Raw genomic sequence first — 27,414 nt, forward strand, 5'->3', positions numbered from 1 at the left:
TCACTCTTCCATCTTCAGTCACAGGGTTGCAGAAATGTTGAATTTATTTATGCATCATCAGGTAAATATAAAATCAGGCACATACTGTAATTATGAAAGGAAAAAGAAAACTAAACAACATGATTTACATCAGTAGTATGTATAATTCCTTCTTGCCAAGCAAGAGCCAGGGTCTAATGACTGGCCATCACAACACTGAAGTTTTCTTTTACTTATGTTTAATCTTTTAGACTCATTTGAAAATATTTATATTTTTATGAATTGTTCAGGAGATTAATATTTCTTATTGGAATTGAATTCTGCAGTTGTAACAGCTGTCAGCTCAACTTCTGCTGAACTTCCTCATCCTTTTCATTTCTTGCCTTTTTTCATCCTCTTTGAACTCACTGCAAAGCCCTGTTGTCCTGAAATTCTATTCATAACTTCATCCACCTCGCTATCTCTCAGCCTTTAAGGTGTTCCCTTAAGCCTACCTTTATTATTTTACATGGACTCCTTTTGAAACAAACTATGCAAAATTCATAGAGAACCAGGTATAAATTTTATAGAATAAACCTACAACTGGAAGCAGACACTGTTGGATGTTGGCTGACAAAAGACTTACTTGCACTGGAAAGTGCAAATTAAGGCATATTCAGATATAAAAGTGGGCGGCGCAGTAGCGTAGCAGTTAGCACGATGCTATTACAGCGCCAGCGATCGGGGTTCGATTCCCGTCGCTGTCTGTAAGGAGTTTGTACGTTCTCCTTTGTCTGCGTGGGTTTCCTCCAGGTGCTCTGGTTTCCTCCCACATTGCAAAGATGTACGGGTAGGTTAATTTGGGTTTAAAATGGACAGCGCAGACTCATTGGGCCTGTTACCACGCTGTAAATAAAAATTTAAAAAAAATAATGGTGATAATTAGTCCATTAACATGCATATGGAAATTTGGTTGAGGTCCGACAACCTCTATATACTAACAGAGGAGGAAAAGAGACTCAAATCCTCCCTTATCAATGGAGTGGTTAAATCTTCCCTTTTTGACTGAGTGGTTAATTCCCTGTCTCTTTTTTGTAGATAGCCCAAATTATTGTTTTGTCAGCCAACATTCAACAGTGGGTCTAGTTGTAGGATGACACAGGCTGCTTCATTATGGAGTTAAATACTGTGTGAATATTCATCTTCCATTGTGCCAGGTCTGAACACCCAATGCCTCTCCATTTGTTCTTTGACTCTTATTGATTCCAGCCCTCTTCAGTGCCACACTTGGTCAAATGCTCCCCAATGTAGTTGAGCAGATGGTTTTGCCTTTGTTCTGTCATTCAGCTTCAATGTAGGCTGTTGGGGGTAGTTGTTGCTGGGTTGGCTATCTGTCTTTTTTTGAGAATGTCACAATCGTGGGCACTCATATATTTTTAGACAAATACCATGATCCTGCTAGAACAGGATGGCTAAGAAATGGATACTTCTGATGTGTCAGCCCTTTGCCTTTACAGCTTTGATGCTGTCAGTGGCCGAAGGTTTTGCTGTGTCTACTGCACTCAACAGCATCTGGACCAAATTGACCAGAGACCAGAAGCTATGATTGTGGAAACTTCAGGAGACAGCAGAGTAAAGTTGCTCACTTTGCACGTCTCAAGTGCCATTGTTGGGCAAGGGCATATTCACAATCCTTTTAGTTATCTGGTCATCCACAATCATTCTTGGTCATCAATCATTACAAAATGTACTACCAAAGTACAAGACTACCACAATAAGACTATAGCACAGATTCGAGGGGTTGCCTGAGCCAACATCAGGCAGTGCCAAGGGAGAACCTGAGCCAATGAAGGAATAGCACTGAGGGAGTGATGGTGTTGAAGTTAGGACACCACCAAATGAGTGCCTGAGTTAACAGAGAAAGTATGTTGAAGGAATGGCAGGGCAGCAGTAAGGGAATGGCTGGGACAACTCTTGATCAACTGGCACCTGTCAAGGTTAGTGCATAATGGATAATCAAGCTTTTGTTGTAATCACTTCTAGAAAAAGATATATTTTTTAAAAAGACATTTACATTTTATTTGCTATTATATGTCTACCATATTTCTATCAAACTTTGTACTTCTATGGCTTGGTTTTATGACCTGAAAGTTATTACCTAAATTTCCCTGTGGTGAGAGCAAGAACTGAATTCTGTTCATAGTATACAAAACATTCTTTAGACACTCAGATCTAATAGAATTGTTCATAGAAATGTAGTATCTTCCAGCTGATTTGGCTTTGTTAATTCTGTGAATTGCTGTCAATAACCTGGCAGCACTAAAATTTTTATTCCAAATCTGCCTCTGTAAACAACCATTAATTTGTGAAAAAATTAGCATGTCATTTTAGAATATTTCACTTACATAAAGAAAGCAAGCAGAAATCTCTCAACAAAATTTATGAGCAGATGAGCTGATTTTCAAATGAAAAGCTTTGTAAAACATTTGGGATTGAGCAGTGTAAACCCAACTGCGTCAATGTGGAATGCAACATTTGTAAAAGAAAATCACATCAAACAGAAAAACTGACAAAGAGCATCTTGATATTCCTTGATAGCCTTTTCTTCTAATTCAGGACAGCAGTGCGATTTTTTTTTGTCCATTGACTTCAGTCTATCAATCACAACATGAAGATTAATATACAAAACATACTTAGGAAGAATATCCAAAATAAACTTAGATCTCAATTTTACTTACAAAATTCCAATTATTTTGCTTTAAGTCCTGTCCGAATCACTGTCTTGTAGTCATTAGGCTGTGCAGCACACATTAATGTTGTATAGACTGTGAACCTGGAATTTATGTGACATTTTCAAAAACATTAGGAGTGATTTCATCTTTATTTGCACTTACTAAATAACCACAATCCAGAATAGATTTCACAGATACAGCAATAATCAGCTTATTTTCAAACCACTGGTTGAAGCCTTCTTGAAGTTATTCTTAGCCAGTTTGGCAACACTACAACCACTTTGCACTACAATAGATTTTTTTTTCTAATTGTGTTCTTTATTGTATGTTTTTCTTGTGAATGTTTTGTATGTGATGTTATGCGCCTGTGATGCTGCTGCAAGTAAGTTTTTCATTGCACCTGTGCATACATGTACCTGTGCATATGACAATAAACTCGACTTTCAATCTCTTATGTTAAGAGGCCACAGGTTGGATCAGCCATAATCATGTGGAATGGACCACCCCTCTTATACCCCTGCTTATGCTCCTATATCTTATGTTCATTGTTCAGAGGCCACAGGTTGGATTTTGGAGGCTGAGGGCTCTCCTCTGACTGACCGCTCTGCCCACAGCTCCAAGTACCCGAGATAGACAACCCTATAATCACTGCCAGGTCACTGCCAGCAGCTTAGTGGACCGCCACAGGGATACTCAGAATGGGATTTTGCCGCCTGTGGTATTCGGCAGACAGGCAGTCACTCATCATATCACTCTGTTATGCATGGCACAAAGGCAAAGAGCAAGGGGGAGGAACAACAGCCTGACAGTTGGAGCAGCGGGGACAAAAAAAGAGGGGAGAGCAACATCCAAGACAGCAGGAACGTGGCACGTGGCAAGGGAGAGAGGCAGAAGAGGATGGGGTAAGAAGAGAGGCTGAAGCAGCTTGCATGTGTGACAGAGACAGTGAATGTGTTGTAAGGACAGGACAGGAAAGATGTTGGCAGAGCAAGAATGGCAGAGAGAGAGAGAGATATGTAGATGCAATTGAGAAGTCTTAACTAGAAAGGATTTACCTTGACCAATCGTGATATTTTCTGTGACATTGTTCATCAGTGCAGAGACATTGCCATGTGGGTGCCGTGATACGGCAGCATGCTTCCAGCCCTCAGGAACTACTGGTGGAGCCGTCTGCAGGTAAACAGCACTTAGCAGTAGTTGGAGGAGTGCTGGTGATGCTGTGCAGGTGTGTGTGCCTGCAGGGGACTGTTGAGATCTCAGCTGCATGAAATGCAGCTTTTCAGTAGCATTGGCTGTTTCTGAAACAGCAGTTATATAAAGGAGCCCAGAAACACTTTTTTTTCTTGGTTTATTTCATTTGAAAGGAAGAATCAAACTTCAGCACATTCCCCGTGGTTCTTACCAACTTGCACCTTTCTTCAGTGCTGTCTCCCGACACAGCATCACTCCCTTAAGTACTGCCCCATCAATGGAGCAGCATTCCCTCAGTACTACCCCTCCCACAGTGTGACACTCCCTCAGTACTGCCCCTCCTACAGTCCGACACTCCCTCAGTACTGCCCCTCCCACAGTCCGACACTCCCTCAGTACTGCCCCTCCCACAGTGCGACACTCCCTCAGTACTGCCCCTCCCACAGTGCGACACTCCCTCAGTACTGCCCCTCCCACAGTGCGACACTCCCTCAGTACTGCCCCCCCAAGGTGCAAAACTCCCTCAGTACTGTCCCTTTTTATTAAACGCACAAAAGTTTATTCACTGAAAGCACTACAAAATGACATCCAGTGTCAAAACTACAACTAATACAAGAAAGAAAGACTACATAGGCATATTCTAACTATGTAACTACAGCAGATAGCACTGACTAAACTACCGCAAAACGCACTATTCAGATAAGAATATTGTTCACACCATCCACGACACACGCGATCCCCTGGGGGACCCACCGATCGCGGAATTCACCCAGGGTGCCCGCGGATACCGCCTGCTCCCTCTCAGAGGACACCTGGGCACGGATGTAAGCCCAGAAGAGGGGCAGGCAGGCAGCCTGGCCGGAACCCTGGACTGCCCGCCGCAAAACACTGTTTATAATACCGTGCTGTGCAATATCACCATTCTTCCTACAGCTTTTCAAAACAGATAAGGTCGACATGCAATGACATAATGTCAAAAACAAAACACAAGTGAATTTCTACACCCAATTATTTTATGACACAAAAGTATCTTCAAAGGCAGAGTGAGGGGCAGGGCATGTTTGTCACAATATTCTAAGTGTCAGTCAGCAGCATCTCTTTCAACATTCTCCAATTCAAGTGTGTTTAAAGGACAATACTCACTGATTTAACACTGGTTTGATAGAGAGAACCTGCAATATAAATATACGCTATCAGGAACCATTTATTTATTTATTTATTTATTTATTTACATATGTTAAAAAAAATTAAAAATTGCAGATGCTGAAAACCTGACACTGAGTATAAAGCCGGCAGTATATTTCACATTGATGAGCGTCATCTATAAGCAAATCAATCTACATTAAAGATTTACTTATAAATTCTTCAGAACTGTCAAATAAGAAGTGAATAAGCATATTAATGATACCAGACAAAGGGAAGGTGGATATTATGTAAGAAAAAAGATGGAAAACAGAAAGAGAAACAGAAAATGGTGGAAATACTCAGCAGGTCAGGCAGCATCTGTGGAGAACGGAGCAGAATTGGCATTTCAGGTCAATGAGCTTATCATGAAAGGCTTCCCTGAAGAAAGGCCATCCATCTGAAATGTTAACTCTGTTTCTCTTTCCATAGACCCTGCCTGATCTGCTGAGTTTTTCCAGCATTTTCTGTTTTTATTGAAGACAGAAAAATGCTTAAGGGAGATGACGTATCCAATGATGTGGGTCCTGTAATTGATTGAATCATTATGACAGCAAAGAAATAAAGGATGTGGAAATTAGTAGGGAAATGGGGGGTTTGGGCTGTGATGCAAAGAAATTTATGTATTGAAGGTGATGCAAGGTAACCTGAACAAAGATTAGAGCCTAGAAATTATAATGCTCTGTTAATGGGATCTGATGAGCAAGGCCCAATGATTGTTTCAGCTGTGGTTATGCTGCCATAAACCTCAGTAGCAGGTCTCAGCTGCCACTGAATTTGGTGATTTCCCTTTCCTTATGCACACCAAGGAAAATATATCTTGAAGGACTCAGACCAGGATTAGGGTGCAGTGGAGGAAAGATAAGATGGTTGGTAGTAAGGGTGAAGTATCAGTCATTGGAAGATCAAAGAAACTGCATCACAGAAGCCTGGCTGAATTTCTGGAGTTACACAAAATTGCCAGCCAATGGTTTGGTTGTGCTTGATTTCAGGAAATGTACATTTTCAGTGGAAAAGCATAAAAATAAACAGTTGCATGAGGTCACATCTCCAGGCTGAAGCTCACAATGAGTTTTGTTGGAAGCACAATTGTATTTGAGGTACAATAATCAGAAGTAGATATGAGTGAGGGGCTGGTGGCAAACCACAGGAAGCTCAAGGTTGCTCAACTATTCTACACTTACTTTTCCAGTACATCCATGACTGTATTGGTGATGTTTCCTGCACTAATACTGAACTTGAAAATTTCATAACTTTTGCTGCCAATTCCCACCCTTTCACATGGCCCACACTGACTTTTCGCTTCACTTCCTAGACTTCTCTGTCTCTTTCTCAGAGCATAAGCTAGTGACTAATATCCCATAGACTCCCACAGCTATCTCAAGAATACTTCCTCCCTTCCTGCCTCTTGTGAAGATCCATTCCATTCTCTCAGTTCCTCGGTCTCCAGTGGATCTGCACTGAACATGAGACTTTCCACACCTCTACCTCTGAGACAGCTTCCTTTGTCCTTAACCATGCTTCCCCTCTACCGTGGTTAGTAGAGCCTTCCACAGCCTCTCAAGTACTTCCATGCTCTGGCTTCCCTGCCAGTGCAAGAATAGAATTCCACCCCACCCGACTCCGTATTCAACAACCAAGTAATTTCAAAAACTTTCAACAAGATTCCACCACCAGACACACCTTGCCTTCTCCACCCCTTTCAGCGTTCTGAAGGGATTGTTCACCTCATGACTCCCTGGTCCACTCTTCCACCTCGAACAGCTGCTCACCTTCTCATAGCCCTTCCCATGCAACCTCAGAAGATGCAACACCTGCTCTTTTATCTCTCCCCTTCCTGCCATCCAGGGACCAGTCCTTCCATGCATTGTACTTGGTGCTCACTAAGTGGTCTGCTCTACACTGGAGAACCTGAATGCAGACCTGGTGACCCCCCCCCCCCCCTTGCAAAACGCCTCATTTCAGTCCGAGAGGGTGACCCTGAGCTTCCAGTTGTCTGACACTTTAATTCCCCATCCCATTCCCATTCTGACCTTGCTCTCTGTGGCCTCCTACATCATTCCAAATGAGGCTGAGGAACATCACTTTATCTTCCATCTGCGCCTTTGGAACTCAATATCGAATTCAACAATTTCAGATAACTCACTTTTCCTTTCTGCATCATATAGTTTTCCATCTGTAACATTAACTCTTTTTTACCTCTCCAGAGATTCTGCCTGACCTGCTGATTATTTCTAGAATTCTTTCCCTATCAGGTTTCAGGAAATGCTCTGATCTGCACTTCACACCTTTATGTGTCTCTTTGTGCACTCTCTCTCTCACTAACCTCCCTCACTAATCTGTTCTCCAGAGAGCTGTGTAAACTGGGTAACCCTGGCTGACCTCACCCTCTTTGTCTTATCCAACCTTCTCCCACCCTGTCTTCAACTTAAAACTAACTTATTTTCTCCAATTCTGACAAAGTGGTTTCAACCTGAAATTTTAACTCTATTTCTCTTTCCAAGGACCTTGCCTAACCTGCCATTTCCAGCATTTTATTCCAGATGTTCAGATGGTAATTTTCACCTGCTGTTCCTTGTTGTACAGGAGATATGGCAGTGATGAATTAGAGTCTCACAGAGAAATGGTCCCTTGATACGCTAAGAAGGTAGAACACAGAATTATTGACCACAGCTCCTGAATTTCCATCAACCAACAATCTGCTGGAGGAACTCAGCGAGTCGAGCGGCATCTGTGGGAAGAAAGGATGGGTCGATGTTTGGGGTCGAAACCTGCATTAGGAATGTCTTGGTAAGAACGTGCCCAAAGAGCCAGAGAGCAGTAGAAACTACAGAGGGGGAGCACTGAGAGAGGGTCTCACAGAAATCCCATCAAAGAGAGGAGGAAAACCTCTTCAAAGTCGGCATACCTTGAGGAGACTTCATAGTGGAGTAGTAAAACGGAGACATGAGGGACTTCCAGTGCTGCAGTCTGGAGCAACAAACAATCTGCTGGAGGAACTCAGCAGGTCGAGCAGCATCTGTGGGGGGAAAGGAATGGTCGACGTTTCGGGTTGAAATCCTGCATCAGGGCTGTCTTAGTAAGAGGCAGTTCCTCCAGCAGATTGTTTCTTGTTGCACATTCCAGCATTAACAGTCTCTTGTACCTCCCGGATTTCAATGTTCAACCGCAAATGTGCATACTCGAGAAGCTGTTATCGGTTTCAAGGTGTAACGACAATGTCATCACTGTGAAATACAAGTCAACCGTTGACTTCTTTGTGACCTCAGTGCTCAACAGAATTGGCCCTTCCTTCCTATTTCAAAAATCCCACAAATAACTGATTCTGCTGGTTATTTTACCAGGGCAGACACCTTCCAGTCGCAGTTCAGTTTAGCCTTTAGTAAATAAAGCTAGAATAACACTGTTGTATGTTACTGGTGGATGTTGGAGACCTAAAATGATTACTCTGTCCCTGACAGTGCATACATTCATGAAAGTAGCCTAATTTTTAAAGAATAATACTGATTGGACTCCCTCAATGAAGTTTATGTCTGTTTTGTGCTGTTGACTGATTTCAGTTGGGGTAATGAGAAAACTGCAGATGTTAATCTTAGTAATCCTTGCTAGGGAGAAAAAGAAATTAGCCACCATTTATGAGCAGCTAATAGAGCTGCTGCCTCACAGTTCCAGTGATCTGCGTTCAATCCTGACCTTGGTTACTGTCTGTATGGCTGTTGTCTGTTCCCCCCATGACTGTGTGGACTTCTTCCAGGTGCTCTGGTTTCCTCCCACGTCCCAAAGATGTATGGGCTTCATTGGCCACTACAAGTTGTACCTTGCATATAGGTGAGTGTTAGAATCTGGGGGGGTATTGATAGGAATATTGGGAGAAATAAAATTGGATTAATGTAGGATTAACGTAAATGGGTGCTCGATGGTCGGCACAGACTCAGTGGGCCGAAAGGCCTGTTTATGTGTTTTGTGATGCTATGACAATCCAATCCATTACATGTATTACACTGCCCTTGCTAAAAGTCCCTGCGTACAGATAGGAATAAGATACTCTCGGTCCTAGACAAGTAATCTAACAATCTGAAACAATGATCCAGAGGGTGGGGCAGTTTGAGAATTTGAGTTTAATTTGAAAGAAATTGAAGGAAGAAGCAGGAGTCAGTAAAAATGATAATGGAACTGTCAAACCCAAACTGGTTCACTAAGTCAGGTTAAGGCAGGTAATTCACTGTCCTTATCTGGTCTAGCCCACACTATCACTACCTTCAAAATGGGTGAAAAAGTCAATGCAATATCGATTCAAGAAGAAAGCTCAACATACCTTCTCAGAGCAACCAAAGGCGGGCAATAATTGCTGGTCTTGTCAGTGACATTCACATGTCAAATACAAGTAAGATTAAACTGGTGGCTCGAGTGCATTCTGGATAGTGATGACCATGTTATAATTTGAAACTGTAAATAGTGTGAATCAAGAAGTACTGCAATATTGTAGTAATGTGATTCTGTAATCACTGAATAAACCACCTTTGGAAAAGGAAAAAGATCAAACTGGTCTCAGTCCTGAAGAGCATCACAAACAATAATGCCAGAGTAAGGTACCAGAGGACACCGTACCTGTGGGTCAACAGACCATAAAGAAAGGCAAAGCAATAAAAGATTCACAAAAAGAAAATTACATAAATAGGACAACAATTTATATAAGTGTTTCTTTTGCCAGTCACTGCCCAACCCCGTTCCTCAGTTTCCTTTCTCCTTTGATTGACATTTATATTCACAATTAACATTCAGCCCTGATCTTGAAAATCCAGTAACAAATAAATAAGAGTTGGATTCCAATGGGACTCACCTTGAACATTGTTTTCAGATTGATTTTCTTTTGCGTTGTGGCATTGAGAGCGTGATTGGCTGGTGTTCTTGAGAAAATACAACATGTAAAAATAAAAGTAGTATGAAAAACAAACGTGCAAATATTTCATAGGTTTAAAGGCACAGGAATGCTCACCTTCTGTCATCCCATGGAGGCGGAGCATTCCAATGATCATAGTTCGTCTCTACTCTGTACCATCTACGTAAATGAGGGGAAAAAGCACAATTTCCCCATGAGATTCAAGATTAGGTGAATGAAAACAACAACAACATATCTACTCACCTTCTGAGAAACATAATTTGAGCATTAAATTCTCTAAATTTGAACCTTAAGTGCAATATTTATGTTTCAGATGGAACAATTGAAACATTCTTTCCTTGAGTGTGCAGCCTGGGTAACCTCCTAACTGCAGCATTGAGCAGCAAACCACGAGATGTGGCAGAGATCAGCAGCGGACTGGAGTGATCCCGAGCCTAGGAAGCTGAAGTACTGTGATCATGACCTCAAATGTTAGAACAGTCAAGGCATGTGGGACTGTATCTAAAGTCTCATGAGGTCAGAGGTCTCATGGAGGACAAAGAATGCAGTTTGATTGGTGGTGCTTTAAACAGCATGCTGTCAGGGGACATGAGCATAGTTAAATTGGGTGGCTCTGTGAAAAATAAGAACTGTTTTTTTTCAGACCAGTGAACTTGAAAATCTGACTGGATGTTAATTTTGCATATTACACTAGTGGTCACTGTGGAGAGTTTGACAGTGGGTAGCAGATGCTAGGGTAAACAAAATTCTCACCAAAGGGTCAGGAGCTGAATTTTCCCCAGGGTCTAGGACACCTGGAAATGCATGTGAAATTGCTCTGGGCTATGTCAATTTTCAATTGCACAGGCCCTGTTTAGTTTGGAGTTTTGTGAAGTAATTTCTAGGCAAGAATCACCAACACCTACCTTTAGAAACAATTACAGGCCAAAATATTACTTCTGGCTGGTGGTTCTGCTGAATAAACAAATTAAGAAGAGGACTCTTTGGATATTCTTTATCCTTAGTCTCTCTCTCCCCTGACACTGCCTGACCTGCTGAGTCAGTATCTCAGCATTTTTTTGTTTTTATTATCTAACCATAGAACCATAGAACCATACAGCACAAAACAGGCCCTTCGGCCCACCGTGTTGTGCCGTCCATCAGACCACCCTCACACTACCTAACCCCTTCCTCCCGCATATCCCTCTATCTCACGTTCCTCCATATGCCTATCCAACAAGCTCTTGAACCTGTTCAATGTATCTGCCTCCACCACCACCCCAGGCAGTGCATTCCATGCACCAACCACTCTCTGGGTGAAAAACCTCCCTCTGACATCTCCCCTGAACCTCCCACCCATAACCTTAAAGCCATGACCTCTCGTCTTGAGCACTGGTGCCCTGGGAAGGAGGCGCTGACTGTCTACTCTATCTATTCCTCTCAATATTTTATATACCTCTATCATGTCTCCTCTCATCCTCCTCCTTTCCAGTGAATAAAGCCCTAGCACCTTAAGCCTCTCCTCATATTCAATACCCTCCAATCCAGGCAGCATCCTGGTAAATCTCCTCTGCACCCTCTCCAATGCCTCCACATCCTTCCTATAATGAGGCGACCAGAACTGAACACAGTACTCTAAATGTGGCCTAACTAGAGTTTTGTAAAGCTGCATCATAACCTCGCGGCTCTTAAACTCAATCCTGCGACTTATGAAAGCCAACATCCCATTGGCCTTCTTAACTGCTCTTTCCACCTGTGAGGCAACTTTCAACGAACTGTGAATATGAACCCCCAGATCCCTCTGCTCCTCCACACTGCCAAGTACCTTGCCGTTTACCCTGTACTCTGCCCTGGAGTTTGTCCTTCCAAAGTGTACCACCTCACACTTCTCCGGATTGAACTTCATCTGCCACTTGTCAGCCCAGCTCTGCATCCTATCAATATCCCTCTGTAAGCTCCGACAGCCCTCCACACTATCCACAACACCGCCTATCTTAGTGTCGTCCGCAAACTTACTAACCCAGCCCTCCACCCCCTCATCTAAGTCATCTATAAATATCACAAAAAGTAGAGGTCCCAGAACCGATCCCTGCGGGACACCACTAGTCACTGCCTTCCAATCCGAGGGCACTCCTTCCACCACAACCCTCTGCTTTCTACATGCAAGCCAATTCCTAATCCACACAGCCAAGCTTCCTTGGATCCCTTGGCCTCTGACCTTCTGAAGAAGCCTACCATGAGGAACCTTATCAAATGCCTTACTAAAATCCATGTAAACCACATCCACCACACTGCCCTCATCAATCTTCCTGGTCACCTCCTCAAAGAACTCTATCAGGCTTGTGAGGCAAGATCTTCCCTTCACAAAGCCATGCTGGCTGTTCCTGATCAGACCATGATTCTCTAGGTGTTCATAAATCCTATCCCTTAGAATCCTTTCTAACAGCTTACCCACCACAGACGTGAGACTCACCGGTCTATAATTCCCTGGCCTATCCCTATTACCTTTTTTGAACAAGGGGACCACATTCGCAATCCTCCAATCCTCCGGCACCACCCCCGTAGACAACGAGGACTCAAAGATCCTTACCAGCTGTTCAGCAATCTCCTCCCTAGCCTCTCGAAGCAGCCTGGGGAAAATCCTGTCAGGCCCCGGAGATTTATCTGTCTTAATATTATTTAACAACTTCAACACATCCTCTCTCTTGATATCAACAACCTCGAGAACATTACCCCTACCAGCACTCCCTTCCGCATCATCAAGGCCCCTCTCCCTGGTGAATACCGAAGAGAAGTACTCATTCAGAACTTCTCCCACTTCTGCCGCCTCCAGGCAAATTCTCCCACCTTTGTCCTTAATCGGACCTACCTTCACCCTAGCCATCCTCCTACCCTTCACGTACTTGAAAAAGGCCTTGGGATTTTCCTTAACCCTACTAGCCAAAGCCTTTTCATGTCCCCTTCTAGCTCTCCTCAGCCCTTTCTTAAGTTCCTTCCTCGCTACCCTATATTCCTCATGGGCCCTGTCTGAACCTTGCTGCTTATACCTCACGTATGTTACCTTCTTCTCCCTAACAAGTCGTTCCACCTCTCTCGTCACCCACAGTTCCTTCACCCTGCCATTCCTTCTCTGCCTCACCGGGACATATTTATCCCTAACATCCTGCATAAGATCCCTGAATATCGACCACATCCCCATGGTACATTTTCCTTCAAAAAGGACATCCCAATTTACACTCCCAAGTTCTCTCCTTATAACCTCGTAGTTGGCCCTTCCCCATATAGCCTCGTAGTTGGCCCTTCCCCATATAGCCTCGTAGTTGGCCCTTCCCCATATAGCCTCGTAGTTGGCCCTTCCCCATATAGCCTCGTAGTTGGCCCTTCCCCATATAGCCTCGTAGTTGGCCCTTCCCCATATAGCCTCGTAGTTGGCCCTTCCCCATATAGCCTCGTAGTTGGCCCTTCCCCATATAGCCTCGTAGTTGGCCCTTCCCCATATAGCCTCGTAGTTGGCCCTTCCCCATATAGCCTCGTAGTTGGCCCTTCCCCATATAGCCTCGTAGTTGGCCCTTCCCCATATAGCCTCGTAGTTGGCCCTTCCCCATATAGCCTCGTAGTTGGCCCTTCCCCATATAGCCTCGTAGTTGGCCCTTCCCCATATAGCCTCGTAGTTGGCCCTTCCCCATATAGCCTCGTAGTTGGCCCTTCCCCATATAGCCTCGTAGTTGGCCCTTCCCCATATAGCCTCGTAGTTGGCCCTTCCCCATATAGCCTCGTAGTTGGCCCTTCCCCATATAGCCTCGTAGTTGGCCCTTCCCCATATAGCCTCGTAGTTGGCCCTTCCCCATATAGCCTCGTAGTTGGCCCTTCCCCATATAGCCTCGTAGTTGGCCCTTCCCCATATAGCCTCGTAGTTGGCCCTTCCCCATATAGCCTCGTAGTTGGCCCTTCCCCATATAGCCTCGTAGTTGGCCCTTCCCCATATAGCCTCGTAGTTGGCCCTTCCCCATATAGCCTCGTAGTTGGCCCTTCCCCATATAGCCTCGTAGTTGGCCCTTCCCCATATAGCCTCGTAGTTGGCCCTTCCCCATATAGCCTCGTAGTTGGCCCTTCCCCATATAGCCTCGTAGTTGGCCCTTCCCCATATAGCCTCGTAGTTGGCCCTTCCCCATATAGCCTCGTAGTTGGCCCTTCCCCATATAGCCTCGTAGTTGGCCCTTCCCCATATAGCCTCGTAGTTGGCCCTTCCCCATATAGCCTCGTAGTTGGCCCTTCCCCATATAGCCTCGTAGTTGGCCCTTCCCCATATAGCCTCGTAGTTGGCCCTTCCCCATATAGCCTCGTAGTTGGCCCTTCCCCATATAGCCTCGTAGTTGGCCCTTCCCCATATAGCCTCGTAGTTGGCCCTTCCCCATATAGCCTCGTAGTTGGCCCTTCCCCATATAGCCTCGTAGTTGGCCCTCCCCTATAGCCTCGTAGTTAGCCCTTCTCCATATAGCCTCGTAGTTAGCCCTTCCCCATATAGCCTCGTAGTTAGCCCTTCCCCATATAGCCTCGTAGTTAGCCCTTCCCCATATAGCCTCGTAGTTAGCCCTTCTGTCTTTTAGTGTCCTTTACTTCTTAGTGTCCTACTTACTGTCCTTTAGTAGACATCAAAGGCCAGATGTCCATAGGCCCCTCGAGGCTTCTTGTTATAATCATGCCTTCATTCGGATTGACTCCGCCTAAAATGAAGTACACATTTGCAGTGATCGGAGTATAGGCCAACTTCTTTAAAGCGCCATCAAAGTCTACAGCTTCTGCAAGAGTCTGAAGAAACAAGAAACATGGACTTTTTTATTAGATTAGTTTGTCATCTTTACTCATTGCCAGTTCATTTCCCTCTCCTCATTCCACCCATACCCTTCTGACTGTGGGTGACTTTTTAAGAAACCCCCCAATGGTTACAAACAGTCTTGGTACCACGGCCAGATTTTCTGTAAAGTATTTGGAAAACCTAAAACATAAACAGGACATTAAAATGCCTGAATAATAATGTACAAGTCATTTTCCTGATTTATTTTATTCTACTGGCATTCATTTGTGATATAATTCTTCAATAAATTTTCAGCTTCTCAAAACAGCTATCAGATCATACGCCATCAGTATTGGCACTCTTAGCAGGCTGTACGCTCAAGTCTAACATAAGTGCCTTGAATGAGTAATCTGGGCTGGAACTTCAGTGCAGTGCAAAGAGTGCATCACCCAGAGAATGCTGAACTGTCAATGGTACCATCTTTCAGATGAAATGTTAAACTAAAGCCCTCAACTTTATCCTCTCACTTGGTTTCAAATGATACAACAATATTATTCACAGTAGAGTATGGGAGCTCTCCAAAGGACCTGATAAATATACATTCATCAACCAGCATCGTGAAAGAACTTGCCTTATTGTAAAGTTGTGATGCTGCTCGTGAGGCCTTTTTGGCTGATAGGTAAAAGGTATGCTCAAAAAGGCAATAAAAATTACTTACATCTCTAATCAGCCAGCTAGGAGAAGGATTTCTCTTCAGAAGAGCAGCAATTGCAGTTTCCCACCAATTACCTTTAGCTTTAATAAAATAACAATTATATACATATGACTCTAGATTTCATGTAAAGGAGTCTTGTTTGAACATTCGGCCAAACTATACATAATGAAGTACAGGCAAGTAGCAAACACATAACACCAGGACCACTCTGGTATTAAATTTCTGTTTCTTGCTTCTGTAAAACATTGTAATCGCCCGTAGCTACGTTCTAAAATATAATTCAAATAGATGGAAAATGCAGAGAGATTATACAGTGACACAAAAAATCCTTCAGTTGCTGGAATCCGGAGCGATACACAAAAAGTGCGGGAGGAAATCCGCAGGTCAGGCAGCATCCAATGGAGGAAAATAAACAGTCTGTGTTTCAGGCCGAGACCCTTCATCAGGACTGGAAAGGAAGAGGGCAGAAGCCAGAATAAGAAGGTGGGGGGGGGGGGAGGGGGAGAGTGAGGGGTACACGCAGGCAGGTGATAGGTGAGTTCAGGTGATACAGTAAGTGGTAGGACCCATAGGAGCATTGATGTACAGAGGGATCTGGGGATGAAAGTCTTTTGCCCCATAACAGTGGCAACCCATATGATAGGGTGGTGAAGAAAGCGTGCAGCACGCTTGCCTTCATCAGTCAGGGCATTGAGTATAAAAGTGGGGAGGTCATGTTGCAGCTGTACAAAGCTTTGTTAGGCCACATTTGAAGTATCATATGCAGTTCTGGTCGCCACACTATAGGAAGGATGTGGAGGCTTTGGAGAGGGTATAGAAGATGTTCACCAGGATGTTGCCCGGATTGGAGCATATTAGCTATATGGAAAGGTTGGACAAACTTGGGTTGTTTTTGCTGGAGCGTCTGAGGCAGAGGGGTGACCAAATTGAGGTATATAAAATTATGAGAAGTGTAGGTAAGGTAGACAGTTGGAGTCCTTTTACCCAGGGTGGAGCTGTCAAATACTTGAGGGCATAGTTTTAAGGTGAGAGGGGAAAATTTCAAGGAGATGTGCAAGGCAAGTTTCTTCTTACACACAGAGAGTGGTAGGTGTCTGAAACTCGCTGCCAGGGGAGGTGGTGGAAGCAGATAAAATAGTTTAAGAGGCATTTGGACAGACACATGAACAGGCAGTGAACAGAGAGTATAAACCAGTGCAGGCAATGGGATTAGTTTAGATCGGCATTAGGGTTGGCGCAGACATGGTGGGCCAAAGACTTGTTCCTGCACTATACATTTCTGTGTTCTATTTTGGCTCCAAGTTCTCAAGATGTTCAAAGCAGTATCTCAATTAACATTTAACAAAATCCGCTGGAACTTTGGTAAATCAGGACAGAATTGTGCAGTTGCCTGCTACAAATAACTGTAGTTGGTTGTAAAAATATCTACTATAAACATTTAATTGTTTTGTTGATGCTTTGGCTTGACTACATTTAAAAGACATCTGTGACCTGAGTTGAAATGTGGAGACACAACATTGTTTGTAGTATCTGGAAATAACCCCAAATTTTTATTTTGACCAATTCTATTAGTTACAACTAATGGACATCCTCTCATGCTGACACAAGAGTGGAAATCTTTTTAGAGCATAATGGAATGAAATCTATTTGACAACTGAGGGACTAACTCATATAACTTTAAAATTAACAACTTATCAAATTTATCAAATACCAAAGGAAGTTTACAGTGTTAGGTTTACATAGCACTAATTCTAATGAGTAGGTTTATCAAGACAGAGTAACAAAGTTCAACAAACCTCTTTCATTTCCAGAAATGGAAAACTTATTTGGTTTTTGCCCAGTCCATAAACCTACAAAACCAATGAATGTTGTCCCTGTGTAGACAATCTGAATGAAAAAAAATTAAAACAAAATGAACAGAGTTAAGACTTTGGGAGCAAGAAAAACAGCATTAAATTGTAGGATACAAGCAACAAAGAAACAAACAGCTCATTAGTAAAATATTCCAATATAGGTTCAAATAATTAACACAGGAGATGGCCTAAATTAAAATACTACATTAACATTACATCTTACAATGTCCTGTACTTCTCTATTTATTTCCATCTCTCTGCTACTATGAAGCAGTAAACATTGCATTTTCCAGTTAAAGTAATTCATACATACAAGTGTTTTCACAACAAAAAGAGCATGCTAATTATATGTATTATAGTGTTAACCATGGCAAGCAAATAAACCTGAGAAGATCATGAATTTTACATTATATATCAGTTGATCAGATTAAATAACTGCAAGGTAACAGTGTGGATTTTTTCAGGCTGCTCAAATTTGTACTTAAGCCCAGCTGAAATGCAATTTTCTGATTCAGTTTAACAATATCTTTCAGGCAATTCAAAATATGCTGATTCAGCATGTTAGTTGCACAGCAGCGCAGCAAGTGCTGCCTTACAGCTCCAGGAACCCAGGTTCAATTCTGACCTCTGGTGCTGTCTGTGTGGTATTTGCATGCTCTCCCATGATTAGAAGACTCAGAATAGTGTGTACCTAAATTATAGAGGCCAGGGCTTTAAACAGTTTAGACTGTGGACTGATGGACTCTCAGATCTTCTGGGGCCCAAGTGAAGTTCTCAGTTATCAATGGCCATCAGCCACAAAGCTACCCAGCATTCATTGGTGTCTGGCACTAAAATGACAACCCAACTCAGCAATTTATAAGGTTACTTGGTGTAGGAAGTAGGCAGCTTCACACAGATTGTTCCCCTAAAGTTGGAATTCAGGCATCTTGCTGGACAAAGCTGGGAAGTGTTATCAAGCCATGTTACTGCCCAGTTAAAACATTAGCCATATAATTAAATTTGTATCAGCACAGAAATATACCATTTAGACTATTAGATCAGAGCCAGTGCTCCCCACACCCTCCGTATCAACCACTTCTAATCTGAAGCTCTTCAAATATTTCTCTATCTCAAGAACTCAACTAATCAACTTTTAAATGTACCAACAGACTCTGGTTTCAATATGGGATGTACTGAATAACTTCTAATGTGCTGAGTCCCAGGCGAAGCAACTTTTTCTAACATCCTGCATTAGATTGTGTTTTTAACTTGTGTCTTCTTGATCATAGGAAACAGATCATTATAAGTCACATCAGCATACACCACTTCAACAATCCGAGGATCCCTTTTAGCTGACCCTTTAACTTTCTAAGCATCAAGAAATAAAAACTTCTTGTTTTTAATGTCTTATCTCTGAAAACAAAACTAGCTTTTCTGTTGGTAAACACAGAAATACTCAAAACTTATCAGAAAATTGGAAATATGGCTTTTATCCTGCTAGACCAAATCTAGATATTCCAGCAATTTAAAAAGTGACATTTTTTTTCTTTTTATTGTTGTAGTTTTAATGTGACACCTACCTGACCTTTCTTTACAAATTGCAGGTCAACCGTGACAGACCTTAAAATATCAGTGAAGGCGTAGTCCATATTTCTACCGTGGTAAATCTTTCCTCTTGAGTCTTGTGCAACAATGCTAGTGCAATATCTGGGAGCAGTGGCATAAGTTACGCATCAGTTCAAAGACCACATCTGTCAGTACTGTCAAAAAATTGGGTCTGCAACTTCACTTGCTGCCTGCACTCTCCCCATGTGTTGGTGGAATCCTGGAGAGTGGCCGCAAGGCACCAATGGTGACCAGGCCTCAGGTGACATGCAATTGAAGCCCATCCCCCAGATCTCTGGACCCTTGACATGTTTTGACAGAAGGAAAAGCTGAGGGTTGGAGCCTCATCACCTGTCAGAGCCGTTAAAAAGTTTAACAGTCTTTTTTGTCTCTGATATTCAGAGATATTCAAAAACTATCAAACTATTAACTAATAATAAAAAAAGAATAACACAGTTCATTAAAAACATATAAAATAATCCACATATCATTGAAAACTTAACTTCCTCACTCTGCAGACCTCACTCAAGAGTAGGTTGGGAGGTGTGGGCAGTATATTGGTGGAGAATGCATGAGATTCCAAGTCTGGGCCACCAAGCCTGGCATAGCCTTGGAGAAGGCTGTATCTCCAGGGAAACCAACCAAAACTGGAGTTCATCATTGGACTTCAGATGGAAACCATTGACAGAGGATAGTGACTGATGTGGCAACATCTGTTGCTCGATAAGTCCTGGACAATTTTAGGACTTACTTCAGAGCAAATGGCCATACTCTGGTGGTTCCCTTTGGAACTCTGGACACAGACGGCAAGGTTTGGCCCAGCCACTGAGGGAATGCCTTAAACCCTTCGCTGGGGTAGGTGAGCAAAAGGAGACATTTGGATGACTAGCCAGAAGCTGGCCCAAAGAGGTGAGTTTTACAATATTTATTAAATCCATGAAAAAGAAATACAGAGTACATGCATCAAAAAAGAGGGTAACAGTACTATTGAATACATTGCGCTAAATCATACTTAGGATCACAATACTCTAAATTAATAATCACATGTGATAGTTAGTTAATAAAGAAAAAAATGGAATATTTTATTATAAAAAAAATCTACTCCCACTACCAAAAACCGAAGCTGTTTAATAAAAAAAAAGGAAAAACCCTTGAAGCGTAACAATGTCAGCCAATGTCTGTATTTTAGTCACCAAATCAAAGGTTTTGAAAATAATTCAAAAAAAGGTCCCCACAGCGTTTGAAAGTCTAAGTTAGATTCAAGAATTGAACGGATCTTCTCTAGATTCAGGTATGACATAACAACCCATAACCATTGAGCATGAGTAGGCAGAGTAACTTCCTTCCATTTAAGTGGGTTTTATAAGAAGATCTTAAATGAAGTGAGGAAGCTGAAATGTCCGGGTAGAATGTGTGACACAAGTTTAATTAACACTGGGATGAGAGAGCATAATGCACACCAGGGTCCAGTAGAGCCGAGTGTTGGTTTTACTCAGTGTTCTGGATCCCATTTTGTTTTGAGAATTCTTAAATACATTCTTGAAAACTTGCCAATACAAGGATGAGGGGAGGAAGTATTAGTTGCCTATTGTTCCATTCAATATTATCTTAACACTACTGTTAATCCAGTTACATGAAATAGGTTAATGCTGGTGTTAATATAATACCTAGGTCAACCTAGGACTCTGCTTGTTCATAACACACCTTTCTCTTAACTATTACACTGTTGTGTATTTTCTTGCAGGCCATTAAAATTACCCGACATGTTATAGTTTACTTTTTTATATGATGTCAACAAAAAATAAAATGAGTGACCCAAAATAAATTGTGCCTGAATGTCTATTGGTACAATTTGTGATCTACTTGGATGGCAGTATTTAACTGTATGACTATCCGCATAAAATAAAATGAAGTAGTTAAAGAACAGTATTCTCAAAGAACACATACCCAGAAACTTCATAAGCAAGATTGATAAGAAGTCCTTCTCCAAGCTCTACACCAAGGAATTTACTGATTCCTTTAATTTCTTCTTCATAGGCTTCTGGTAATATATGGCTCAGCAGGGGTGCTAGCTGGTTAACAACTTGAATCACCCACTCTGGAGCAACAGAACTGTAATGTAAAAGTACATTTAATTTGAGCATATTTTTCATTATTTTTCTTCAAACACAACTGAGAAATAAACCTGACAAATGAACAATCATATTAATGAAATAGAACAGCTTTCTCACTAAATGCTACTGATGGTAATAACAACAACATACTAAAGTTGTATCTTTCCTCTGGTCTAACATTGGGAAAGGTGCACAGCATGGATGTAGATGATTCTACTTGCAACGTTATGTGTTTAACGTGTTTAAGTTGCCTTCTACTATCCTCCCAAATTCTCCTCGAAACAACATAAAGCACAGACTAAAATAATAGGTACGTGTTAATCATCTAATAAAGACAAATGTAAAGTAAATAGCAAATAGGTCCTAAAATTTGCAGCAGAGTGAAGGAATAGATCAAAATGTATGAATAATCTGGTCTTTAAGAGTAGATTAGTGGTGACAGGCCATAAAAGTGAAAATGTAATTGTGACACTTATATATGGGGCACTGAATAGAAAAGCAAGGGGGTGATAACGAATCTGTATAAAGGTTGGTGAAGACACTTGGGATTTTGTGCAATTTTGGACATTATATAATGGCAAAGATAATGAATTCCAAGTTTTGTGGATTTTCTAATTATATCCAGAAACTAGAAAATATTATGGTGACAGAGTTGAAAACTATGGCTGTGATCACTGGAATAGATAAGTTCTTTAGTAAGTCCTTCCACATAAACAATGAGAGTAAATAGTGAATGGTTATTTCTATTGGCTGGCAAGTTGGTAGTTAAACAGGAGACACAAGGGACAAAGATGCTGGCATCTGGAGCAACACGCAAAGTGCTGGAGGAACTCAGTGGGTCAGGCACATCAATGGAAGGAAATGAACAGTCGATGTTTCGGGTTGAGACCCTTCAACTGGAAGGATCTCAACCCAAAATGTTGACTGTCCCTTTCCTGCCAAAGATGCTACCTGACCCGCCGAGTTCCTCCAGCACTTTGCGTGTAGCTTGGTAATTAAGCACGCAGTCTGGGTGTGGTGCAAAAAGTTCATGGAATACAGGGTGCAATCACAAGTGATGATTGGAGCTAATTAAGAACAATTAGCATCTTGTAGGACATAGTAACACAAAATATAAATGAGAACAGGTTAACTGAAACATTGCCACAGCGATATTGTACCTTTATATCTTCTTTCCAACATAAAAATAAAAGTAGTAAAACTGAAGCTGACCATGAGTCAACCAGCCTACAGAAGAATTCAAGTCAATGAAGATAAATGATTCCAATTCTCATCCTAAATTTATGTTCTCTTACAATCAGTTCACTAATTAATGTAAATAACAGTTCACTGTTTACCTTCTAACTTTTTTCATAATTTTAAGTGCAACTACCAGTGTTCCAGTGAGCGTTAGAAAGACAGCAAAAAACTGCTGGAGGAACTCAGTGAGGCAGGAAGCACTACTGGAGAAAAGGGGTAGTCGACATTTCTGGTTGAGATCCTGCATCATCTCCTCCAACAGTTTTTGTTCCTATTTCTAGCATCTGCGGTCTCTTGTGCCAGCATTAGAAAGACGCACGCTACTGATAAACTCTCACAAAGCAACACTAGCCAATACTACCAACATTGGCAATGAGCCTCAATTTCTCAGGTACTTGGTGAATCTGGATGCTACCATTTAGCATGGGGACTATCACAGTGTAATTTCAAATTAACTTTGGAAACAAGAAGTAAATAAAGATCAGTAATATCCTTACAAAATAGGTATAAATGCTAAAGACTTGTTGGATGTAACATTACAACCATTTCAGACTACTAATGTGTGTTAGGTGCCATGTACAGAATTTATAAATGTTAAAATTAAAATAAACTAACTATCCATCAAAAAGACATATACTACATGTTGTGACAAATAGGAATCAATAAAACTGTACTGCAACTCTTATCAATATTGAATTAGTGTCCAAAGCAGCTGAAACACATAAATATACCCATTGGCAAATTTCTAATCTCATATTACTATCTAAACATAGAGGCATTCTTCCTAATTCTTCTCTGAATAGAAACAAGATAGAGGAAAAAAGAAAATTTGGATTCCAAAGCTACTTTAGGATATCAAATTCACTGTTGCTCTGAAATACTTTCCATTCTTCAAAATACTTCAGATATTCATTTCTTATCTGAACTATCCCCTTCCTCCACTGCTCCATCCTTGTTGCTAGACAGGTTCCCAGCGGGATAAAGCCAAGCAGCCAAAAATGATCAAATGATCCTGGGATTAATTTTATCAACAGACGCAGGGAATAAAACTGCTGTAGAGTACATGGGAAGGGCGAGTGAGTTTAGGTGTGACCTGTAACACATTCACCAGAAAGGTGGCACTGACAGTGGCTCCCCACACATTCAGCCTGTGTCCCTGCTCTACCCCCGGTGCTTGCTGTTACATGCTGGTTCCTTCTTTCCTTCTGTTTGTTCTGTTTTCCTTATTACTTCATACAGCACAGAAACAGGCCCTTTGCCCCAACCTGTTCATGCCAACCATGAAGTATCCATTCATACTTGCCCAATTTTCCACCACTTGGCCCATAGCCTTATAAGCCTTGACAATTCAAATGTTCATCTTGATAGAGAAGAGCACTTGAATCGGCAAGGCTTATAAGACCATTGGCTACACGTTGTGAGAGTCTCTGCTTCCACCATCTCTTTGAGCAGTGTGTTCCAGATTCCAAGCACCTTCTCAGCGAAAAAAATTCTTCCTCAGATCCCCTCTGAATCTCCGACCCCTGATCATAAACCTATGCCCCACTTCTGCTATGGGGAAAGTTTTCTTACCATCTACCCTATCTATGTATACCTCAGTCAGGTTCCCCCCACAGCTCCAAGGAAAACAAACCCAGCTTATCCAGTCTCTCCTCAGAAATGAAATGTTCCATCCCAGGCAACATCCTGGTGAATCCCCTCTGCACACCCTCTTATGGAATCTCATCCTTCCTATAGTACGGTGACCAGAAATGCACACAATGTTCCAGCTGTGGCCGAACCAGAGTAAAACCCTGATCATCCACTATCCAACTCTTCGAAAGTTCCAGTTGTTCGGCATGAGGCTCACCGACTGCTGAATCCAGGTCTCTCCCTTTAACACAGCGGGTCCCCAATTCCTGCACTCTTTCTAACACACCAGGGCTCAGGTTCCTGAGCATCCTTCCACTAACTGGACCCCAGTTCCTGAGCTCCTTTTCATACACTGGGGCTCCTATTAAACTCACTGGGGACCCAGTTCCCACTCACCCTTGAAACTCACCTGGTTCTGTTTCCCGCCCTCCCTTTAAACTTACTGCTTCCACGGAAAATTTAAATTCTACTGTGTAACATCGTAAAAACAAGAATTAAAGGCGTGTTAGGGTATTTAATGGGAACATCTAATAGTCTGGAAAATCCGCTGGTCTGGCACCACTGAAGACTCCAGAATGCTGGATTAATGGAGTTTTACTGTGATGTTTTATAAAGTTTTACCACAACCTCCCTGCTCTTCTGTGTCGCAGTTAATGAAGATAGGTATCCTCTGCATCTTCCTAACCACCTTAGCTACCTGTGCTGCTATGTTCAAGAGATCCTTGGACACCTAAGTCCCTTAATACTCAACATCCTCTGAAATTGCTGCCATTCATTGCCTATGTCCTGATTTACTAGTCCTCCTCAAAGTGCATCACCTCACACTCAGCAGCATGAGATTTAACCTGCTGCTGCACCGACATTCAGGGGCAGGGGGACGGGTTGCTGCCTGTGCCAGCGGGCGTGCCCTGCTTTACCCACCGGACGACGTGGAGCATGTCCTTCCTCAGCTGCGCGACGTCGTATTTTCTGAGCAGCGGCTCCCAGCGCCGGGAGGGCGGCTCGTCCAGGCTCAGGTTGAAGCGGGAGGCGGAGGAATCGGCCCGCGCCGCCGCCAACAAACCCAGGAGCAGCGGCAGCGGGAACTGCACGGACGCGCGCATCTCCCTCAGCAGTCGCTGCAGCCAAGACCGCTCGGTCGGAATTTAAACAGGGAGCAGCTACTCGGCGCCCACATCAGGAAGTCCAGCCTCCTCCTGGTAAACTTCTGAAAGAACCGAACCATAATCCCAAACGACCTCGGAACAAGAATTTTGCACCGTCTCCAAGGGTTTCCCCGGTAGACGGATGCTCGCTCGGCGCCGTGCTAATGTGGCCCCACTCTGGTGCACCCCCTCCTCTGCGGGCTTCCTTGGCCCCTTTAGATCTGCACCGTACACATGCACCGGGGAGGGTAGGGAGCGTGAGGGGTACCGCCCAACTAGTAAAACCCCGAGCATCCGGCATGCCCGGAGTTTTTGGCGGTGGCCGTTCTTCCGGATTATCGGATTAATAACCCAGCACAATTTTGCTCCAAATTCCAACGTCTACAGCCTCTTGTGTCTCACAGTCTCGTTCCAATTTTTAGATGTTACTCTATTATAATTTTTGTTTACAGTAAGCCTGGTAAATTTAAAGGAATTGCAGGAAACAGAGTCCTGGTCAGTTTAAAGAGAGCGCGGGAACCGTTGAGCCTCAGAGAGCCGAGGGGGCGGCGGCGGGGGGGGGGCTGGGGGGCTGGGGACTAGGGACTAGGGTCCCGGCGAGCGGAGAAGGTGAGTGGTAGACATCACCTCCTGGGTCAGATGCTAAACTAACAGGACTTTCGAATAGTTGGATGGCAGATTATCAGAGTTTCACTGTATTTCAAACTGTAAAGTATAAGTATTTATAAAAAAAAACTCATGGAATGTACCAAATGGTAAAGTTTCATGGTACATGACTGTCATGTGTTTTATTATGGAAGTATTTAGGGATTTTGTTTTAGGGATTGCATTCTCCAATTCAGGTAAATGCTTTTGTGTAAATAGTAAATCCAATGGCCTCAAAAACAAACGTAAAAGGGGTGGCAGTAGGAGGTTTGCAGAGAGACGTGAACCCGTCAGGGATTCAACTGAAACAGCGCAGCCCCCACATGACAGCCGTTCGGGTAATGGAAATCCGCCCCTTCAGAATTCACTATTCACCAGCCAAAAATTTGAGATATGGAATAAAATTTGCTGGATGGGCAAATGGGACTAGCTCAGTTAGGCATCTTGGTCGGCACGGATGAGTTGAGCCGAAGGGCCTGTTTCCATACTATATAGCTCTATGACTCTATGATGTTGAGGCTTCAGCAGCTGCTAGGGACCTCAGTATGGTGGTGAAGAAGGAAGTGACTGACAAACTCACTGCGTCTTGCATGGTTCCATGTCCTGAAAGTCTGAAAAAAACTTCACAGCCAGAACAGAGCTAGGAAAGTAGATTCAGATTATATGATGATTCCAAAACTAGTTAAGAATAGAAGAAATAGGAACTGGACACCATCGAGCCCCTGAAACCTGCTCTGCTATTCGGTAAGGTCACAGCTGATCCAGTTTTGGCCGCAGATACACATTCCTGCTATGCCCAAACTCTTTGATTCCCTTATAGTTCAAATATCTGTCATACTCTGCCTCAAGTATATTCAATGATTCTGCCACCACAGATTTCTGCAAGATAGAATTCCAAAGATTCATGACCCCCTGGGAGAAGACATTCCACAGATATATTAAAAAGCTATTAATTTCTGTTTTACTCTCTGTAAACCAGAATTCCTTTCATAATTAGTGAGATTTCATTCCAATTTGTTGTAAAACTCAGATGCACATAAGATGGAACTCACTAAGTAGTTTTGCCTACTACCTCTCCACCCTTGAGGACATCTTCTAGAGGCGGTGCCTCAAGAAGGCGGCATCCATCATTGAGGACCCTCACCATGTGGGACTTGCCCTCTTCTCGTTACTACCATCAGAGAGGAAGCACAGGAGCCTGAAGACCCACACTCTACGATTCAGGAGCAGCTTCTTCCTCTGAACCGTCCATAAACCCATGAACACTACCTTCTTATTTCCTCTTTTGCACTATTTGTTTTTGTAGCTAATAGTAATTTTTATGTCTTGCACTGTACTGCTGCCACAAAAGTAACAAATTTCATGACATATGTCAGTGATAATAAACCTGATTCTGATTCTGTCTACCATGGATTAATGGTGTGAAAAAGCAATTTGTTGTTCATTAAAATTAGCATATTTTACCAACTAAATGGTGCAGCAATTAGTGCTGTTGCTGCATAGCTCCAGTGACCTGTGTTCAATCCTGACCTCGGATGCTATCTGTGTGGAGATTACACAGTCTATTCTGGGTGCTCTGGTTTAATCCTACATCGTGGAGACAGGCAGGTTGGTAGGCTAATTGATACATGCAAATTACCCCTAGGTTTTCCAAGGGTACTATCTTTACAACTTTGTGGCTGTTTGGTGGGAAAATTTGTGAGGGTGATGCCAGGGGGTGGTACAAGCACTCACAAACACCACCTGA

General features: G+C 42.7%; 1 protein-coding gene and 1 long non-coding RNA gene across 4 annotated transcripts; one reads left to right on the plus strand and one right to left on the minus strand.

Moving 5' to 3' along the window:
* Positions 1 to 26: 26 nt before the first annotated feature.
* LOC127581758 (N-acylethanolamine-hydrolyzing acid amidase-like) lies at positions 27 to 25,557 on the minus strand. 3 transcript variants are annotated; one of them, XM_052036460.1, is made up of 11 exons: positions 24,799 to 25,553; positions 20,840 to 21,004; positions 18,868 to 18,994; positions 17,249 to 17,339; positions 15,456 to 15,532; positions 14,579 to 14,751; positions 10,060 to 10,122; positions 9,904 to 9,970; positions 5,025 to 5,053; positions 2,697 to 2,791; positions 27 to 2,612 (listed from the first exon to the last, which is right to left on the minus strand). In XM_052036460.1, exons 1-10 carry the CDS (start codon positions 24,978 to 24,980, stop codon positions 2,707 to 2,709), a joined length of 1,059 nt encoding a protein of 352 aa, XP_051892420.1. In that variant the 5' UTR covers positions 24,981 to 25,553; the 3' UTR covers positions 27 to 2,612; positions 2,697 to 2,706. The 3 variants fall into 3 exon arrangements, 2 of the variants coding, with proteins under 2 accessions (XP_051892420.1, XP_051892413.1); XR_007958010.1 differs by lacking the exon at positions 5,025 to 5,053 and having other exon boundaries at positions 24,799 to 25,554; XM_052036453.1 differs by lacking the exons at positions 27 to 2,612; positions 2,697 to 2,791; positions 5,025 to 5,053 and adding an exon at positions 7,654 to 7,794 and having other exon boundaries at positions 24,799 to 25,557.
* LOC127581777 (uncharacterized) lies at positions 24,956 to 27,080 on the plus strand. The gene is made up of 2 exons (XR_007958011.1): positions 24,956 to 25,076; positions 26,698 to 27,080. It is a non-coding gene; the product is annotated as an uncharacterized LOC127581777 (long non-coding RNA).
* Positions 27,081 to 27,414: the final 334 nt, after the last annotated feature.

Source organism: Pristis pectinata, chromosome 2, assembly GCF_009764475.1.
Source record: "Pristis pectinata isolate sPriPec2 chromosome 2, sPriPec2.1.pri, whole genome shotgun sequence".
NCBI classification, from domain to species: Eukaryota; Metazoa; Chordata; class Chondrichthyes; order Rhinopristiformes; family Pristidae; genus Pristis; species Pristis pectinata.

Bases quoted from the DNA above. Each gene is read 5' to 3' on its own strand.
- LOC127581758 (XM_052036453.1), bottom strand. From the start codon at position 24,980: ATGCGCGCGTCCGTGCAGTTCCCGCTGCCGCTGCTCCTGGGTTTGTTG. The intron at 21,005-24,798 runs GTGGGTAAAGCA...TTTACATTACAG, and splicing joins GACATGCTCCACGTCGTCCG to TTCTGTTGCTCCAGAGTGGG. The intron at 10,123-14,578 runs GTAAGTAGGACA...TCATTTACGTAG, and splicing joins TTGATGTCTACTAAAGGACA to ATGGTACAGAGTAGAGACGA.